General features: G+C 50.4%; 1 protein-coding gene across 1 annotated transcript in view; it reads right to left on the bottom strand.

Annotated features, from left to right (window-relative positions):
- Positions 1–18,052, bottom strand: part of pkn1a (protein kinase N1a) — a 352,058-nt gene that overhangs the window by 28,287 nt on the left and 305,719 nt on the right. The window contains exons 16-18 of the mRNA XM_072491284.1: positions 13,792–13,968; positions 9,237–9,299; positions 6,772–6,848 (exon numbers count right to left, since the gene is read on the bottom strand). Coding sequence (XP_072347385.1) covers positions 6,772–6,848; positions 9,237–9,299; positions 13,792–13,968 — 317 coding nt within the window. The remainder of the gene's footprint in view (positions 1–6,771; positions 6,849–9,236; positions 9,300–13,791; positions 13,969–18,052) is intronic.

Here is an 18,052-nt window from a genome sequence, read left to right as displayed (position 1 = left end):
CAAGAGTTAACATTCTTAATTGGGGCAAGGCCAATTTTGATGGTATCAGACAGGAACTTGCAGAGGTAGATTGGGGGAGACTGTTGGCAGGCAAAGGGACGGCTGGTAAATGGGAGGCTTTTAAAAATGTGTTAACCAAGGTGCAGGGTAAGCACATTCCCTTTAGAGTGAAGGGCAAGGCTGGTAGAAGTAGGGAACCCTGGATGACTCGAGATATTGAGACTCTGGTCAAAAAGAAGAAGGAGGCATATGACGTACATAAGCAACTGGGATCAAGTGGATCCCTTGAAGAGTATAGAGATTGTCGAAATAGAGTTAAGAGGGAAATCAGGAGGGCAAAAAGGGGACATGAAATTGCTTTGGCAAATAATGCAAGGGAGAATCCAAAGAGATTCTACAAATACATAAAGGGGAAAAGAGTAACTAGGGACAGAGTAGGGCCTCTTAAGGATCAACAAGGGCATCTATGTGCAGAGCCACAAGAGTTGGGTGAGATCCTGAATGAATATTTCTCATCGGTATTCACGGTGGAGAAAGGCATGGATGTTAGGAAACTAAGGGAAATAAATAGTGATGTCTTGAGAAGTGTGCATATTACAGAGGAGGAGGTGCTGGAAGTCTTAAAGCGCATCAAGGTAGACAAATCCCCGGGACCTGATGAAATGTATCCCAGGATGTTGTGGGAGGCTAGGGAGGAAATTGCGGGTCCCCTAACAGAGATATCTGAATCATCGGCAGCCACAGGTGAGGTGCCTGAAGATTGGAGAGTGGCGAATGTTGTGCCCTTGTTTAAGAAGGGCAGCAGGGAAAAGCCTGGGAACTACAGACCGGTGAGCCTAACGTCTGTAGTAGGTAAGTTGCTAGAAGGTATTCTGAGAGACAGGATCTACAAGCATTTAGAGAGGCAAGGACTGATTCGGGGCAGTCAGCATGGCTTTGTGCGTGGAAAATCATGTCTCACAAATTTGATTGAGTTTTTTGAGGGGGTGACCAAGAAGGTCAGTGCAGTAGACGTTGTCTACATGGACTTTAGCAAAGCCTTTGACAAGGTACCGCATGGTAGGTTGTTACAGAAGGTTAAAGCTCACGGGATCCAGGGTGAGGTTGCCAATTGGATTCAAAATTGGCTGGACGACAGAAGGCAGAGGGTGGTTGTAGAGGGTTGTTTTTCAAACTGGAGGCCTGTGACCAGTGGTGTGCCTCAAGGATCGGTGCTGGGTCCACTGTTATTTGTGATTTATATTAATGATTTGGATGAGAATTTAGGAGGCATGGTTAGTAAGTTTGCAGATGACACCAAGATTGGTGGCACAGTGGATAGTGAAGAAGGTTATCTAGGATTGCAACGGGATCTTGATCAATTAGGCCAGTGGGCCGACGAATGGCAGATGGAGTTTAATTTAGATAAATGTGAGGTGATGCATTTTGGCAGATCGAATCAGGCCAGGACCTACTCAGTTAATGGTATGGCGTTGGGGAGAGTTATAGAACAAAGAGATCTAGGAGTACAGGTTCATAGCTCCTTGAAGGTGGAGTCGCAGGTGGACAGGGTGGTGAAGAAGGCATTCGGCATGCTTGGTTTCATTGGTCAGAACATTGAATACAGGAGTTGGGACGTCTTGTTGAAGTTGTACAAGACATTGGTACGGCCACACTTGGAATACTGCGTGCAGTTCTGGTCACCCTATTATAGAAAGGATATTATTAAACTGGAAAGAGTGCAGAAAAGATTTACTAGGATGTTGCCGGGACTTGATGGTTTGAGTTATAAGGAGAGGCTGGATAGACTGGGACTTTTTTCCTTGGAGCGTAGGAGGCTTAGGGGTGATCTTATAGAGGTCTATAAAATAATGAGGGGCATAGATAAGGTAGATAGTCAACATCTTTTCCCAAAGGTAGGGGAGTCTAAAACTAGAGGGCATAGGTTTAAGGTGAGAGGGGAGAGATTCAGAAGGGCCCAGAGGGGCAATTTCTTCACTCAGAGGGTAGTGAGTGTCTGGAATGTGCTGCCAGAGATAGTAGTAGAGGCGGGTACAATTGTGTCTTTTAAAAAACATTTAGATAGTTACATGGGTAAGATGGGTATAGAGGGTTATGGGCCAAGTGCGGGCAACTGGGACTAGCTTAATGGTAAAAACTGGGCGGCATGGACTGGTTGGGCCGAAGGGCCTGTTTCCATGCTGTAAACTTCTATGATTCTATGATTCTCTGAAAGGAATTCAGGATCGGCATGTTCCTGTGAGGAAGAAGGATAAATACGGCGATTTTCGGGAACCTTGGATAACGAGAGATATTGTAGGCCTCGTCAAAAAGAAAAAGGAGGCATTTGTCAGGGCTAAAAGGCTGGGAACAGACAAAGCCTGTGTGGAATATAAGGAAAGTAGGAAGGAACTTAAGGAGTCAGGAGGGCTAGAAGGGGTCACGAAAAGTCATTGGCAAATAGGGTTAAGGAAAATCCCAAGGCTTTTTACACGTACATAAAAAGCAAGAGGGTAGCCAGGGAAAGGGTTGGCCCACTGAAGGATAGGCAAGGGAATCTATGTGTGAAGCCAGAGGAAATGGGCGAGATACTAAATGAATACTTTGCATCAATATTCACCAAAGAGAAGAAATTGGTAGATGTTGAGTCTGGATAAGGGTGTGGAGATAGCCTGGGTCACATTGAGATCCAAAAAGACGAGGCGTTGGGTGTCTTAAAAAATATTAAGGTAGATAAGTCCCCAGGGCCTGATGGGATCTACCACAGAATACTGAGGGAGGCTGGAGAGGAAATTGCTGAGGCCTTGACAGAAATCTTTGGATCCTCACTGTCTTCAGGTGATGTCCTGGAGGACTGGAGAATAGCCAATATTGTTCCTCTGTTTAAGAAGGGTAGCAAGGATAATCCAGGGAACTACAGGCCGGTGAGCCTTACTTCAGTGGTAGGAAATTACTGGAGAGAATTCTTCGAGACAGGATCTACTCCCATTTGGAAGCAAATGGACGTATTAGTGAGAGGCAGCATGGTTTTGTGAAGGGGAGGTCGTGTCTCACTAACTTGATAAGAGTTTTTCGAGGAAGTCACTGAGATGATTGATGCAGGTAAGGCAGTGGATGTTGTCTATATGGACTTCAGTAAGGCCTTTGACAAGGTCCCTCATGGTAGACTAGTACAAAAGGTGAAGTCACACGGGATCAGGGGTGAGCTGGCAAGGTGGATACAGAACTGGCTAGGTCATAGAAGGCAGAGAGTAGCAATGGAAGGATGCTTTTCTAATTGGAGGGCTGTGACCAGTGGTGTTCCACAGGGATCAGTGCTGGGACCTTTGCTGTTTGTAGTATATATAAATGATTTGGAGGAAAATGTAACTGGTCTGATTAGTAAGTTTGCAGACGACACAAAGGTTGGTGGAATTGCGGATAGCGATGAGGACTGTCAGAGGATACAGCAGGATTTAGATTGTTTGGAGACTTGGGCGGAGAGATGGCAGATGGAGTTTAATCCAGACAAATGTGAGGTAATGCATTTTGGAAGGTCTAATGCAGGTAGGGAATATACAGTGAATGGTAGAACCCTCAAGAGTATTGAAAGTCGAAGAGATCTAGGAGTACAGGTCCACAGGTCACTGAAAGGGGCAACACAGGTGGAGAAGGTAGTCAAGAACGCATACGGCATGCTTGCCTTCATTGGCCGGGGCATTGAGTATAAGAATTGGCAAGTCATGTTGCAGCTATATAGAACCTTAGTTAGGCCGCACTTGGAGTATAGTGTTCAATTCTGGTCGCCACACTACCAGAAGGATGGTACCAAATCATGAAATATCTTTGGCTAACAGGGTTAAGGAAAATCCCAAAGCCTTTTATTCATATATAAGGAGCAAGAGGGTAACTAGAGAAAGGATTGGCCCACTCAAAGACAAAAGAGGGAATTTATGCGTGGAGTCAGAGGAAATGGGTGAGATTCTTAATGAGTACTTTGCATCGGTATTCACCAAGGAGAGGGACATGACGGATGTTGAGGCTAAGGATGGATGTTTCAATACTCTAGGTCAAGTCGGCATAAGGAAGGGGGATGTTTTGGGTATTCTAAAAGGCATTTAGGTGGACAAGTCCCCAGGTCCAGATGGGATCTATCCCAGGTTACTGAGGGAAGCGAGGGACAAAATAGCTGGGGCCTTAACAGATATCTTTGCAGCATTCTTGAGCACGGATGAGGTCCCGGAGGGCTGGAGAATTGCTAATGTTGTCCCTTTGTTTAAGAAGGGTAGCAGGGATGATCCAGGTAATTGTAGACCAGTGAGCCTAACCCCAGCGCTGAATAAAGGGGTCACGCTGTTCAGGTGCTGGATAAAGGGGGCAGGCTGAGCCAGCGCTTGATAAAGGGGTCAGGCTGACACAGCGCTGGGGAAAGGGGTCACACTGACACAGCACTGGATAAAGGGGTCAGGATGACCCAGCGCTGGATAAAGGGGTCACGCTGACCAGGCGCTGGATAAAGGGGTCACGCTGACACAGCACTGGATAAAGGGGTCAGGCTGAGCCAGCCCTGGATAAAGGGATCACGCTGACACAGCGCTGGATAAATGGGTCAGGGTGACCCAGTGCTGGATAAAGGGGTCAGGCTGATCCAGCGCTGGATAAAGGGGTCACGCTGACCCAGTGCTGGATAAAGGGGTCAGGCTGACTCAGCGTTGGATAAAGGGGTCAGGATTACCCAGTGCTGGATAAAGGGGACAGGCTGAGCCTGTGCTGGATAAAGGGTTCAGGCTGACCCAGTGCTGGATAAAGGGGTCAGGCTGACCCAGCACTGGATAAAGGGGACAGAATTACCCAGCGCTGGATAAAGGGGTCAGGCTGAGCCAGCGCTGGATAAAGGGGTCACGCTGACCCAGCGCTGGGTAAAGGGTAGCGCTGACACAGCGCTGGATAAAGGGGTCAGGGTGACCCAGTGCTGGATAAAGGGGTCAGGATGACCTAGCGCTGGATATAGGGGTCAGGCTGACACAGCGCTGGATAAAGGGGTCACGCTGACCCAGTGCTGGATATTAGGGTCAGGCTGACTCAGCATTGGATAAAGGGGTCAGGATTACCCAGTGCTGGATAAAGGGGACAGGCTGAGCCTGTGCTGGATAAAGGGTTCAGGCTGAGCCAGCGCAGGTTAAAGAGGTCAGGTTGATTCAGCGTTGGATAAAGGGGTCAGGCTGAGCCAGCGCAGGTTAAAGAGGTCAGGTTGATTCAGCGTTGGATAAAGGGGTCAGGCTGAGCCAGCGCTGGATAAAGAGGTCAGGTTGAGTCAGCCCTGGATAAAGGGGTCACGCTCACCCAGCGCTGGATAAAGGGGTCAGGCTGAGCCAGAGCTGGATAAAGGGGTCACGCTGACCTAACGCTGGATGAAGGAGTTAGGCTGAGCCAGCGCTGGATAAAGGAGTCCGGCTCAGCCAGCGCTGGATAAAGGGGTCATGCTGACCCAGCGCTGGATAAAGGGGACAGGCTGAGCCAGTGCTGGATAAAGGAGTCAGGCTCAGCCAGCGCTGGATAAAGGGGTCAGGCTGACCCAGCACTGGGTAAAGGGGTCACGCTGACACAGCGCTGGATAAAGGGGTCAGGATGACCCAGCGCTGGATAAAGGGGTCACGCTGACCTGGCGCTGGATAAAGGGGTCAGGCTGACCTGCTGCTGGATAAAGGGGTCAGGCTGTCCCAGCATTGGATAAAGGGGTCACGCTGACCAGTCCCTGCTGATTTCATCTGTGGGAAGTGCACCCATCTCCAGCTCCTCAGAAACTGCGTTAGGGAACTGGAGCTGGAATTGGATGAACTTTGGATCATTCGGGAGGCAGAGGTGGTCACAGATAGAAGCTTCAGGGATGTAGTTACTCCGAAGAATAAAGATAGATGGGTGATGGTGAGAGGGGCTGGGAGGAAGCAGTCAGTACAGGGATCCCCTGTGGCCGTTCCCCTTAGTAACAAGTATACCGCTTTGGATACTGATGGGGGGGGGGGACTTACCAGGGTTAAGCCATGGGGTACAGGTCTCTGGCACAGAGTCTGTCCCTGTTGCCCAGAAGGGAAGGGGGGAGAGGAGTAGAGCATTAGTCATTGGAGACTCCATAGTTAGGGGGATAGATAGGAGATTCTGTGGGAACGAGAGAGACTCGCGGTTGGTGTGTTGCCTCCCAGGTGCCAGGGTGCGTGATGCCTCGGATTGTGTTTTCGGGATCCTTAAGGGGGTGGGGGAGCAGCCCCAAGTCATGGTCCACATAGGTACCAACGACATAGGTAGGAAAAGGGATGGGGATGTAAGGCAGGAATTCAGGGAGCTAGGGTGGAAACTTAGATCTAGGACAGAGTTATTATCTCTGGGTTGTTACCCGTGCCACGTGATAGCGAGACGAGGAATAGGGAGAGAGAGGAGTTGACCACGTGGCTACAGGGATGGTGCAGGAGGGAGGGTTTCAGATTTCTGGATAATTGGGGCTCATTCTGGGGTCGGTGGGACCTCTACAAACGGGATGGTCTACACCTGGACCAGAGGGGTACCAATATCCTGGGGGGGAAATTTGCTAATGCTCTTCGGGAGGGTTTAAACTAGTTCAGCAGGGGCATGGGAACCTGAATTGTAGCTCCAGTATACAGGAGGTTGAGAGTAGTGAGATCAAGAGTAAGGTTACAAAGTTGCAGGAGTGTACCGGCAGGCAGGAAGGTGGTTTAAAGTGTGTCTTCTTCAATGTCAGGAGCACTGGATAAAGGGGTCACGCTGACGAAGTGCCAGATAACAAAAAGTCAAACCAACCTTCTTTACAGAGTCCAAAATCTGCGATTTTCACATAACCTTCAGTGTCCAGCAGCAAGTTATCCAACTTCAAATCCCTGCAGCAACAAGAGGCCCAAAAAATAATCAATTCAAATATTCTTCCAGCATGAGGCCACAGCTGGAGGATTGTGGGCCGTTCTGGTCGCCACATTACAGGAAGGAGGTTATTGGAGAGAGTGCAGAGGAGGTTTACAAGAACGTTGCCAGGGCTGGGAAAGTGCGGCTCCGAGGAGAGATTGGATAGGTTGGGGTTATTCTCCTCGGAATAAAGAAGGCTGAGGGGTGACGTAATTGAGGTGAACAAAATTAGGAGGGGAAGAGATAGGGTGGCCAGGATCAAATAGTTTCCCTTGGTGAGAATTCTAGAACCAGGGGACATCGATTCAAGATAAGAGGCAGAGGGTGTCGAGGGGACGTGAGGAAGAACGTTTTTACACAGAGGGTAGTGGGAGTCCGGAATTCGCTGCCCGAGTTGGTGGTGGAGGCAGAGATCCGAAACTCTTTAAAAAGTACCTGGATGTGCACCGTGAGTGCTGGAAGATACAGGGCAATGGAGCGGGGCAGGAAGGTGGGATTAGAAAGAGCAGCTGGGTGTCCTCGGGCTGGCAGGGACAAGGTGGGCCGAATGGCCTCCTTCCATGCTGTAACTTTTCTCTGATTTGGTGATTCCATACCATTCAACAGGCATAATTTTGGGTGTTATTTAAAATTCAATTTGAATGCCCATGCATTTTCAAAGCATCCTCAGAATAGCCATCAGTGCTTTGCAGCATTTGCATGGCTTTTTTAAAACATGGTCACTTTTGCATACTTTGATCCAGAAAGGGGGTTGGGGGCAGAGATCGTCGGAGGTGTACGCGAGTGTATTGAATCTCCCATTAACCTTTGTTGCTTCTAGAGGAACAATTTCAGCCTCTTTGGTCTCTACATGTATCGGAAGCCTCATTCCTCCCTGGTACTGTTGTACTAAACCTCCCATGTCAAAGTAAAGTAAAATCGCCACAGTCCCAGGTGACCACAGGCTGCTTTCCCCTTTGAAGGGGAGAGCTGGCTGGGGGTGGTTTAACCTCAGGGTCACCACACCTCAGGCGAGGGCCAAGGTTGAGAAGGCGCAGCCTTCATGGAATGGCCTGGCACTGGGAAGTTCCAAGGACTTTGGCATGTTTGTCCACAGATCTCTGAAGGCAGGTTAATAGGGGGTGAAAAAGGCATTTGGGACACTCGCTTTTATTAATCGAGACACAGATTACAAAAGCAGGGAGGTCATGTTGGAGTTGTATAGAACCTTGGTGAGGTCACAGCTGGAGCACTGTGTGCAATTCTGGTCGCCACATTGTAGGAAGGATGTGATTGCACTGGAGGGGATGCAGAGGGGATTCACCAGAATGTTCCTGGGGTGGAACATTTCAGTTATGAAGAGAGTTTCGATAGGCTGGGTTTGTTTTCGCTGGAGGAGAGAAGACTGAGGGGCGACCTGATCGAGGTGGACAAGATTCTGAGGGGCATGGACAGGGTGGAGAGGGAGCAGCTCTTCCCCTGAGTTGAAGGGTCGGTTACGAGGGGGACACAAGCACAAGGTGAGGGGCGGGAGGTTTAGGGGGGATTTGAGGGAAAAGCTTTTTCCCCAGAGGGTGGTGAGGGTCTGGAACGCACGGCCTGGGAGGGGGGGGGGGGGGGGGAGAGGCGGGTCGCCTCACATCCTTTAAAAAGTACCTGGATCAGCAGTTAACGCGTCCCAACATTCCAGGCCCGGGGCCAAGTGGGACTTTTTTCCCTGGAGCGTAGGAGGCTTAGGGGTGATCTTATAGAGGTCTATAAAATAATGAGGGGCATAGATAAGGTAGATAGTCAACATCTTTTCCCAAAGGTAGGGGAGTCTAAAACTAGAGGGCATAGGTTTAAGGTGAGAGGGGAGAGATTCAGAACGGTCCAGAGGGGCAAATATTTCACACAGACGGTGGTGAGTGTCTGGAACGAGCTGTCAGAGGCAGTAGTAGAAGCGGGTACAATTGTGTCTTTTAAATAGCATTTAGACAGTGATATGGGAAAGCTGGGTACAGAGGGATTGAGTCAAAGGCAGGCAATTGGGGCTTAGTGGTAAAAACTAGGTGACATGGACGCGTTGGGCTGAAGGACCTGTCTCCATGCTGTAAACCTCTATGACTCTAATCATTTTAACTTAATGCCTCTCCCCACCCTGCTGGGCTAAAATAAATAGCTTCCTGCCCTCTCTATCCAGGGCCCTCACAACTTTGTACCATAGTATACCTGCAATGCAGAAGGAGGCCATTCGGCCCATCGGGTCTGCACCAACCCTCTGAAAGAGCACCCCACTAATTTCACTGCAAACCTACGAACCTGCAAACTGTCGGGCGCACTATTCATCGGAGGACTACAATGACCTTGGTATCAGTTGGCGGGTTGGAGGAAGAAAGCTTCCTTACCTGTACACGATCTTGTTTTCGTGAAGAAACTGCAGCCCAAGAACAACACAGGCAGAGTAGAACCTGTAGAGACCAATTACAAATTTAAGGTTCTGTCTGCTTCTGAATCCGGTCCCGTGAGCATCCAACCAACCCTTGGAAACGCTGCCTGTGACCCAGCTGTGATTGGTGAAGCAACAAATCTGAAGCTTGTCTTTACCTTCAGCAAGTTTATTCTCAGAACAGCTCAGCAAAGAGACAGCCTCCCTGTCTTCCATTTATACTCTTTTGCGTACAACTAATTAAACTAAAACAACAAAACGACAAATGAAGAAAGGAACACTGCATCACAAAAATAAATCACAAAAGAAACTTAACATATTAAAACCAAAATGCGATTAACGGGGTCAAAAATGCACCTCAGTCCCCGCGGCGGCCACCGGGCACGGGATGTTTTTGACGGTGCTGGCAGACTCGGTGTGCTCCCTCTCCGGGGACACCGGCCGCGAATACAGGTGTGGTAGAGGGGCAGACAGTCCGGCCGGGTGACACCCCCCCCTCCCCCTCCATCGGCCACTGCCTGGACATGTTGACAGGAGCAGGCTCAGGAAGAGGTCTTCCTCCTTCCCCGCCCGCCCACAGGTCAGGAGCGTGGGGCTGAAGCACAAACAAAACGGAAAGCTTGGTTCAGCCTTTGTTCAACGAAATACTCAAGCGATGTCTCCAAAGAGTAAGATAAACTCTTCAATTCCGAATCAGAGCACAGGAGGAGGCCATTTGGCCCAACCCGGTTGTGCTATCTCTCTGAAAAATCCAATTCCCTTTTTGAAAACCATCACTGCTCCCCCCCCCAACGTCTGTCACTGAAACTAGTTTCTCCCTTTCTACTCAACAGACATATCCCATGCTTCTGAACGTCTAATCTCCTCCTAACCTTCTATGGTGTGTGGAGAACAACCTCAGCTTCGGCAGGCTCTCATTCCCAGTACCCTGCTCCGAGGCCCTGAACCGGCCACAAACCCCAGGCTGAGGCCTAGCCAGCGATTCATCAAGTTCAGCAAAGCCTCCTTGGCTCTTGGTACTCTGCGCCTGTTTTTAAAAATTATTTCACGGGAGATGTGGGCGCCGGTCCCAGCACGTTTTGCCCATCCCTAATTGCCCCTCGAGCCGTGTGGCCTGATCCATCCCTAATTGCCCCTCGAGCCGTGTGGCCTGATTCGGGACATTCTGACCTTGTCCAAGTCTCCTGTTGTCACGTTATTTATACCAGGCCGCAGTTTTTCGGAGCGTGGTGACCGTTGTGCCGTGGGGTTCGCAGCAGCCAAACTGCGCACAATATGATTGCACAAAGCACCAATATAACGTAGAGGAGCATCAGACTTAGGGGCAGGCCATTCGGCCCGACGGGCCTGCTCCACCGTTCGATAAGATGGCGGCAAGTCGGGTTGTGGATATTATAGCTATGACTGAAACATGGCTAAGGGAGGGGCAGGACTGGCAGCTCAATGTTCCGGGGTACAGATGCTATAGAAAGGATAGAACAGGAGGTAAGAGAGGAGGGGGAGTGGCGTTTTTGATTAGGGAGAACATCACGGCAGTACTTAGAGGGGATATATCCGAGGGTTCGCCCACTGAGTCTATATGGGTGGAACTGAAAAATAAGAAGGGAGAGATCACCTTGGTAGGACTGTACTACAGGCCCCCAAATAGTCAGCGGGAAATTGAGGAGCAAATATGTAAGGAGATTACAGATAGCTGCAAGAATAATAGGGTGGTAGTAGTAGGGGACTTTAACTTTCCCAACATTGACTGGGACAGCCATAGCATTAGGGGCTTGGATGGAGGGAAATTTGTTGAGTGTATTCAGGAGGAATTTCTCATTCAGTATGTGGATGGACCGACTAGAGAGGGGGCAAAACTTGACCTCGTCTTGGGAAATAAGGAAGGGCAAGTGATAGAAGTGCTAGTGAGGGATCACTTTGGGACAAGTGACCATAATTCCATTAGTTTTAAGATAGCTATGGAGAATGATAGGTCTGGCCCAAGAGTTAAAATTCTTAATTGGGGCAAGGCCAATTTTGATGGTATCAGACAGGAACTTGCAGAGGTAGATTGGGGGAGACTATTGGCAGACAAAGGGACGGCTGGTAAATGGGAGGCTTTTAAAAATGTGTTAACCAGGGTGCAGGGTAAGCACATTCCCTTTAGAGTGAAGGGCAAGGCTGGTAGAAGTAGGGAACCCTGGATGACTCGAGATATTGAGACTCTGGTCAAAAAGAAGAAGGAGGCATATGACGTACATAAGCAACTGGGATCAAGTAGATCCCTTGAAGAGTATAGAGATTGTCGAAATAGAGTTAAGAGGGAAATCAGGAGGGCAAAAAGGGGACATGAAATTGCTTTGGCAAATAATGCAAGGGAGAATCCAAAGAGATTCTACAGATACATAAAGGGGAAAAGAGTAACTAGGGACAGAGTAGGGCCTCTTAAGGATCAACAAGGGCATCTATGTGCAGAGCCACAAGAGTTGGGTGAGATCCTGAATGAATATTTCTCATCGGTATTCACGGTGGAGAAAGGCATGGATGTTAGGAAACTAAGGGAAATAAATAGTGATGTCTTGAGAAGTGTGCATATTACAGAGGAGGAGGTGCTGGAAGTCTTAAAGCGCATCAAGGTAGATAAATCCCCGGGACCTGATGAAATGTATCCCAGGATGTTGTGGGAGGCTAGGGAGGAAATTGCGGGTCCCCTAACCGAGATATTTGAATCATCGGCAGCCACAGGTGAGGTGCCTGAAGATTGGAGAGTGGCGAATGTTGTGCCCTTGTTTAAGAAGGGCAGCAGGGAAAAGCCTGGGAACTACAGACCGGTGAGCCTAACGTCTGTAGTAGGTAAGTTGCTAGAAGGTATTCTGAGAGACAGGATCTACAAGCATTTAGAGAGGCAAGGACTGATTCGGGGCAGTCAGCATGGCTTTGTGCGTGGAAAATCATGTCTCACAAATTTGATTGAGTTTTTTGAGGGAGTGACCAAGAAGGTAGATGAGGGTAGTGCAGTAGACGTTGTCTACATGGACTTTAGCAAAGCCTTTGACAAGGTACCGCATGGTAGGTTGTTGCAGAAGGTTAAAGCTCACAGGATCCAGGGTGAGGTTGCCAATTGGATTCAAAATTGGCTGGACGACAGAAGGCAGAGGGTGGTTGTAGAGGGTTGTTTTTCAAACTGGAGGCCTGTGACCAGTGGTGTGCCTCAGGGATCGGTGCTGGGTCCACTGTTATTTGTGATTTATATTAATGATTTGGATGAGAATTTAGGAGGCATGGTTAGTAAGTTTGCAGATGACACCAAGATTGGTGGCACAGTGGATAGTGAAGAAGGTTATCTAGGATTGCAACGGGATCTTGATCAATTAGGCCAGTGGGCCGACGAATGGCAGATGGAGTTTAATTTAGATAAATGTGAGGTGATGCATTTTGGCAGATCGAATCAGGCCAGGACCTACTCAGTTAATGGTATGGCGTTGGGGAGAGTTATAGAACAAAGAGATCTAGGAGTACAGGTTCATAGCTCCTTGAAGGTGGAGTCGCAGGTGGACAGGGTGGTGAAGAAGGCATTCGGCATGCTTGGTTTCATTGGTCAGAACATTGAATATAGGAGTTGGGACGTCTTGTTGAAGTTGTACAAGACATTGGTACGGCCACACTTGGAATACTGTGTGCAGTTCTGGTCACCCTATTATAGAAAGGATATTATTAAACTAGAAAGAGTGCAGAAAAGATTTACTAGGATGTTGCCGGGACTTGATGGTTTGAGTTATAAGGAGAGGCTGGATAGACTGGGACTTTTTTCCCTGGAGCGTAGGAGTCTTAGGGGTGATCTTATAGAGGTCTATAAAATAATGAGGGGCATAGATAAGGTAGATAGTCAACATCTTTTCCCAAAGGTAGGGGAGTCTAAAACTAGAGGGCATAGGTTTAAGGTGAGAGGGGAGAGATTCAGAAGGGCCCAGAGGGGCAATTTCTTCACTCAGAGGGTAGTGAGTGTCTGGAATGGGCTGCCAGAGGTAGTAGTAGAGGCGGGTACAATTGTGTCTTTCAAAAAGCATTTAGATGGTTACATGGGTAAGATGGGTATAGAGGGTTATGGGCCAAGTGCGGGCAACTGGGACTAGCTTAATGGTAAAAAACTGGGCGGCATGGACTGGTTGGGCCGAAGGGCCTGTTTCCATGCTGCAAACTTCTATGTAAACTTCTAACTCGACGTCCCTGCCCGCACCCTCCCAATAACCCTCCACTCTCATGTCCATCAAAAATCCAACTCGGCCTCTGGCCCCAGCTGCTCTCTGGGGGGGGGGGGAATTCCAGACTCATGGCGCGCAGAGAACAAACTCCTCCTAATCTCCACCTTCAAAGGAAGAGCTCTTATTTTTAAACTGCGATCCCCTGGTTCTGTCCCCCCCCCCCCCCCCCCCCCCCCCCGCCCCACTGACTGGGGGAGACAGCCTCCTGGCCCCACTCACTTAAAAGCACGAGAGATTAATGTGTATAACTGTGGTCAGGCTGTTTATACTCACACTGCCCTGGGCTCCGAGAAGACATCAGCGTGAATGTGCATCATCAGATCCCCACCAGCCGTGTACTCCATCACAAAACATACATGTTCCGGAGTTTGAAAACACGCAAAGAGATTGACTAGAAATGGATGATTGGAGGTGTTGACGGTCTCGAAGATCCGTTTCTCGCACATCAGGCTGCAGAGACAAGAGAACAGTGAAGAGCATTGGCTGACACACATCGTTACGCCGCCCAGAATAGTATCAATGTTTTCCCGGGTCACTGTCCGTGTGGAGTTTGCACATTCTTCCCGTGTCTGCGTGGGTCCCACCCCCACAACCCAAATGATGTGCCACGCTAAGTTGTCCTTAAGTGGGAAAAAAGAATTGGGTATTTTAAATTTTAAAAAAAAGAATAATAGACCATTAAAAATGTTTTTAAAAATAAACGTTTTAAACTGGTATCACATTAGCTTGTGCAGTGTCCACTGGACTGTTCGCAGTGCTAAATAGAGCCTGTCCACTGGACTGTTCGCAGTGCTAAATAGAGCCTGTCCACTGGACTGTTCGCAGTGCTAAATAGAGCCTGTCCACTGGACTGTTCGCAGTGCTAAATAGAGCCTGTCCACTGGACTGATTGTAGAGCTAAATGCAGTCTATCCACTGGACTGATCACAGTGTTAAGCGAAGCCTGTCCACTGGACTGAACGCAGTGTTAAACGTAGTCTGTCCACTGGACTGAACGCAGTGTTAAGCGAAGCCTGTCCACTGGACTGAACGCAGTGTTAAACGTAGTCTGTCCACTGGACTGATCGAAGTGTTAAACGCAGTCTGTCCACTGAACTGAACGCCGTGTTAAACGCAGCCTGTCCACTGGACTGATCGCCGTGTTAAACGTAGCCTGTCCACTGGACTGAACGCAGTGTTAAACGCAGCCTGTCCACTGGACTGATCGCCGTGTTAAACGTAGCCTGTCCACTGGACTGAACGCAGTGTTAAACGCAGCCTGTCTACTGGACTCAACGCGGTGCTAAATGCAGCCTGTCCACTGGACCGATCGCAGTGTTAAACGCAACCTGTCCACTGGACTGATCGATGTGTGAAACGCAGCCTGTCCACTGGAATGATCGCCGTGTTCAATGCAGTCCGTCCACTGGACTGATCACAGTGCGAAACGCAGCCTGTCCACTGGACTGATCGCCGTGTTCAATGCAGTCCGTCCACTGGAATGATCACAGTGCGAAACGCAGGGGACAGGATTCTCCACCCCCACGCCGAAGTGGCCGCGCCGTCGTAAACGGCGTCGAGGTTCACGACGGCGTGGAACGGCCCCGGTCCCGACCGATTCAGGCCCTGACAATGGGCCAGGATCGGGGCCGCGTCATCTACACGCGCCAGGCCTTGTCGCCCACGTAAAAGCGGCGCCGCACAACGGGCATCATCCGCGCATGCGCGGTTGTCGTCCTCTCTAAGTCCGCCCTGCAAGAAGATGAGGGACGGATTTCATAGAATTTACGCTGCAGAAGGAGGCCATTCGGCCCATCGAGGCTGCACCGGCTCTTGGAAAGAGCACCCTACCCAAGCACACACCCCCACCCTATCCCCATAACCCAGTAACCCCACCCAACACTAAGGGCAATTTTGGACATTAAGGGCAATTTATCTTGGCCAACCCACCTAACCTGCACATCTTTGGACTGTGGGAGGAAACCGGAGCACCCGGAGGAAACCCACGCAGACACGGGGAGGACGTGCAGACTCCGCACAGACAGTGACCCAAGCCGGAATCGAACCTGGGACCCTGGCGCTGTGAAGCAATTGCGCTATCCACAATGCTCCCATCTTGCGGGGCCGCGGAAGGAAGGAGGTCCTCCTTCAGAGAGGACGGCCCGACGATCGGTGGGCACCGATCGCGGGCCACCCCACATTCCAGGTGAAGCCCGGTGCAGGATCCCCCCTCCCCCCCCCCACAGGCCGCCCCCCCAGCGTTCACGCACCGCCCACGACTGCAGCGACCAGGTGTGGACGGCGCCGGGGGGACCCCGCCGTTTTGGCCTGGCCGCTCGGCCCATCCGGGCCTCAGAATAGCGGGGGTGCCGGAGAATCGCCATTTTCGGTGTCTCCGGCGATTCTCCGGCCTGCGGCCCGCGGAACTCGACCGGGCTGTTCCCGCCGCTTGGGAGAATCGCGGGAGGGCGTCGGACCGGCGTCCCCGGAAATTTTGGCGGCCCAGGTGATTGTCCCAACCGGCGCGGGAGTGGAGAATCGCGCCCCTGGTGTCCACTGGACTGATCGCAGTGTTAAACGCAGCCTGTCCACTGGGCTGAACGCAGTGTCCACTGGACTGATCGCAGTGTTAAACGCAGCCTGTCCACTGGACTGAACGCAGTGTGAAACGCAACCTGTCCACTGGACTGATCGCAAGTGTTAAACGCAGCCTGTCCACTGGACTGATCGCAGTGTTAAACGCAGCCTGTCCACTGGACTGAACGCAGTGTTAAACGCAGCCTGTCCACTGGACTGAACGCAGTGTGAAACGCAACCTGTCCACTGGACAGGTCGCAGTGTTAAACGCAGCCTGTCCACTGGACTGAACGCAGTGTGAAACGCAACCTGTCCACTGGACTGATCGCAAGTGTTAAACACAGTCTGTCTTCTTCAATGCCAGGAGCATCTGGAATAAGGTGGGTGAACTTGCTGCATGGGTTGGTTCCTGGGACTTCGATGTTGTGGCCATTTCGGAGACATGGATAGAGCAGGGACAGGAATGGTTGTTGCAGGTGCCGGGGTTTAGATATTTCAGTAAGCTCAGGGAAGGTGGTAAAAGAGGGGGAGGGGTGGCATTGTTAGTCAAGGACAGTATTACGGTGGCAGAAAGAACGTTTGATGAGGACTCGTCTACGGAGGTAGTATGGGCTGAGGTTAGAAACAGGAAAGGAGAGGTCACCCTTAACCTTAGTACGCAGCCTGTCCACTGGACTGATCGCAGTGTCGTCTGGACTGATCGCAGTGTTAAACGCAGCCTGTCCACTGGGCTGAACGCAGTGTCGTCTGGACTGATCGCAGTGTTAAACGCAGCCTGTCCACTGGACTGATCGCTGTGTTAAACGCAGCCTGTCCACTGGACTGATCGCAGTGTTAAACGCAGCCTATCCACTGGACTGATCGCAGTGTTAAACGCAGGCTGTCCACTGGACTGATCACAGTGTTAAACGCAGGCTGTCCACTGGACTGATCGCAGTGTTAAACGCAGCCTGTCCACTGGACTGAACGCAGTGTTAAACGCAGCCTGTCCACTGGACTGAACGCAGTGTGAAACGCAACCTGTCCACTGGACAGGTCGCAGTGTTAAACGCAGCCTGTCCACTGGACTGAACGCAGTGTGAAACGCAACCTGTCCACTGGACTGATCGCAAGTGTTAAACACAGTCTGTCTTCTTCAATGCCAGGAGCATCTGGAATAAGGTGGGTGAACTTGCTGCATGGGTTGGTTCCTGGGACTTCGATGTTGTGGCCATTTCGGAGACATGGATAGAGCAGGGACAGGAATGGTTGTTGCAGGTGCCGGGGTTTAGATATTTCAGTAAGCTCAGGGAAGGTGGTAAAAGAGGGGGAGGGGTGGCATTGTTAGTCAAGGACAGTATTACGGTGGCAGAAAGAACGTTTGATGAGGACTCGTCTACGGAGGTAGTATGGGCTGAGGTTAGAAACAGGAAAGGAGAGGTCACCCTTAACCTTAGTACGCAGCCTGTCCACTGGACTGATCGCAGTGTCGTCTGGACTGATCGCAGTGTTAAACGCAGCCTGTCCACTGGGCTGAACGCAGTGTCGTCTGGACTGATCGCAGTGTTAAACGCAGCCTGTCCACTGGACTGATCGCTGTGTTAAACGCAGCCTGTCCACTGGACTGATCGCAGTGTTAAACGCAGCCTATCCACTGGACTGATCGCAGTGTTAAACGCAGGCTGTCCACTGGACTGATCACAGTGTTAAACGCAGGCTGTCCACTGGACTGATCGCAGTGTTAAACGCAGCCTGTCCACTGGACTGATCGCAGTGTTAAACGCAGGCTGTCCACTGGACTGATCACAGTGTTAAACGCAGCCTGTCCACTGGACTGATCGCAGTGCTAAACGCAGCCTGTCCACTGGACTGATCGCTGTGTTAAACGCAGCCTGTCCACTGGACTGATCGCAGTGTTAAACGCAGCCTGTCCACTGGACTGATCGCAGTGTTAAACGCAGGCTGTCCACTGGACTGATCACAGTGTTAAACGCAGGCT

The sequence above is a fragment of the Scyliorhinus torazame genome, chromosome 27 (assembly GCF_047496885.1).
Source record: "Scyliorhinus torazame isolate Kashiwa2021f chromosome 27, sScyTor2.1, whole genome shotgun sequence".
NCBI classification, from domain to species: Eukaryota; Metazoa; Chordata; class Chondrichthyes; order Carcharhiniformes; family Scyliorhinidae; genus Scyliorhinus; species Scyliorhinus torazame.
Note: the sequence above shows the minus strand (reverse complement) of the source record. Positions and strands in the feature narration are given on the sequence as shown.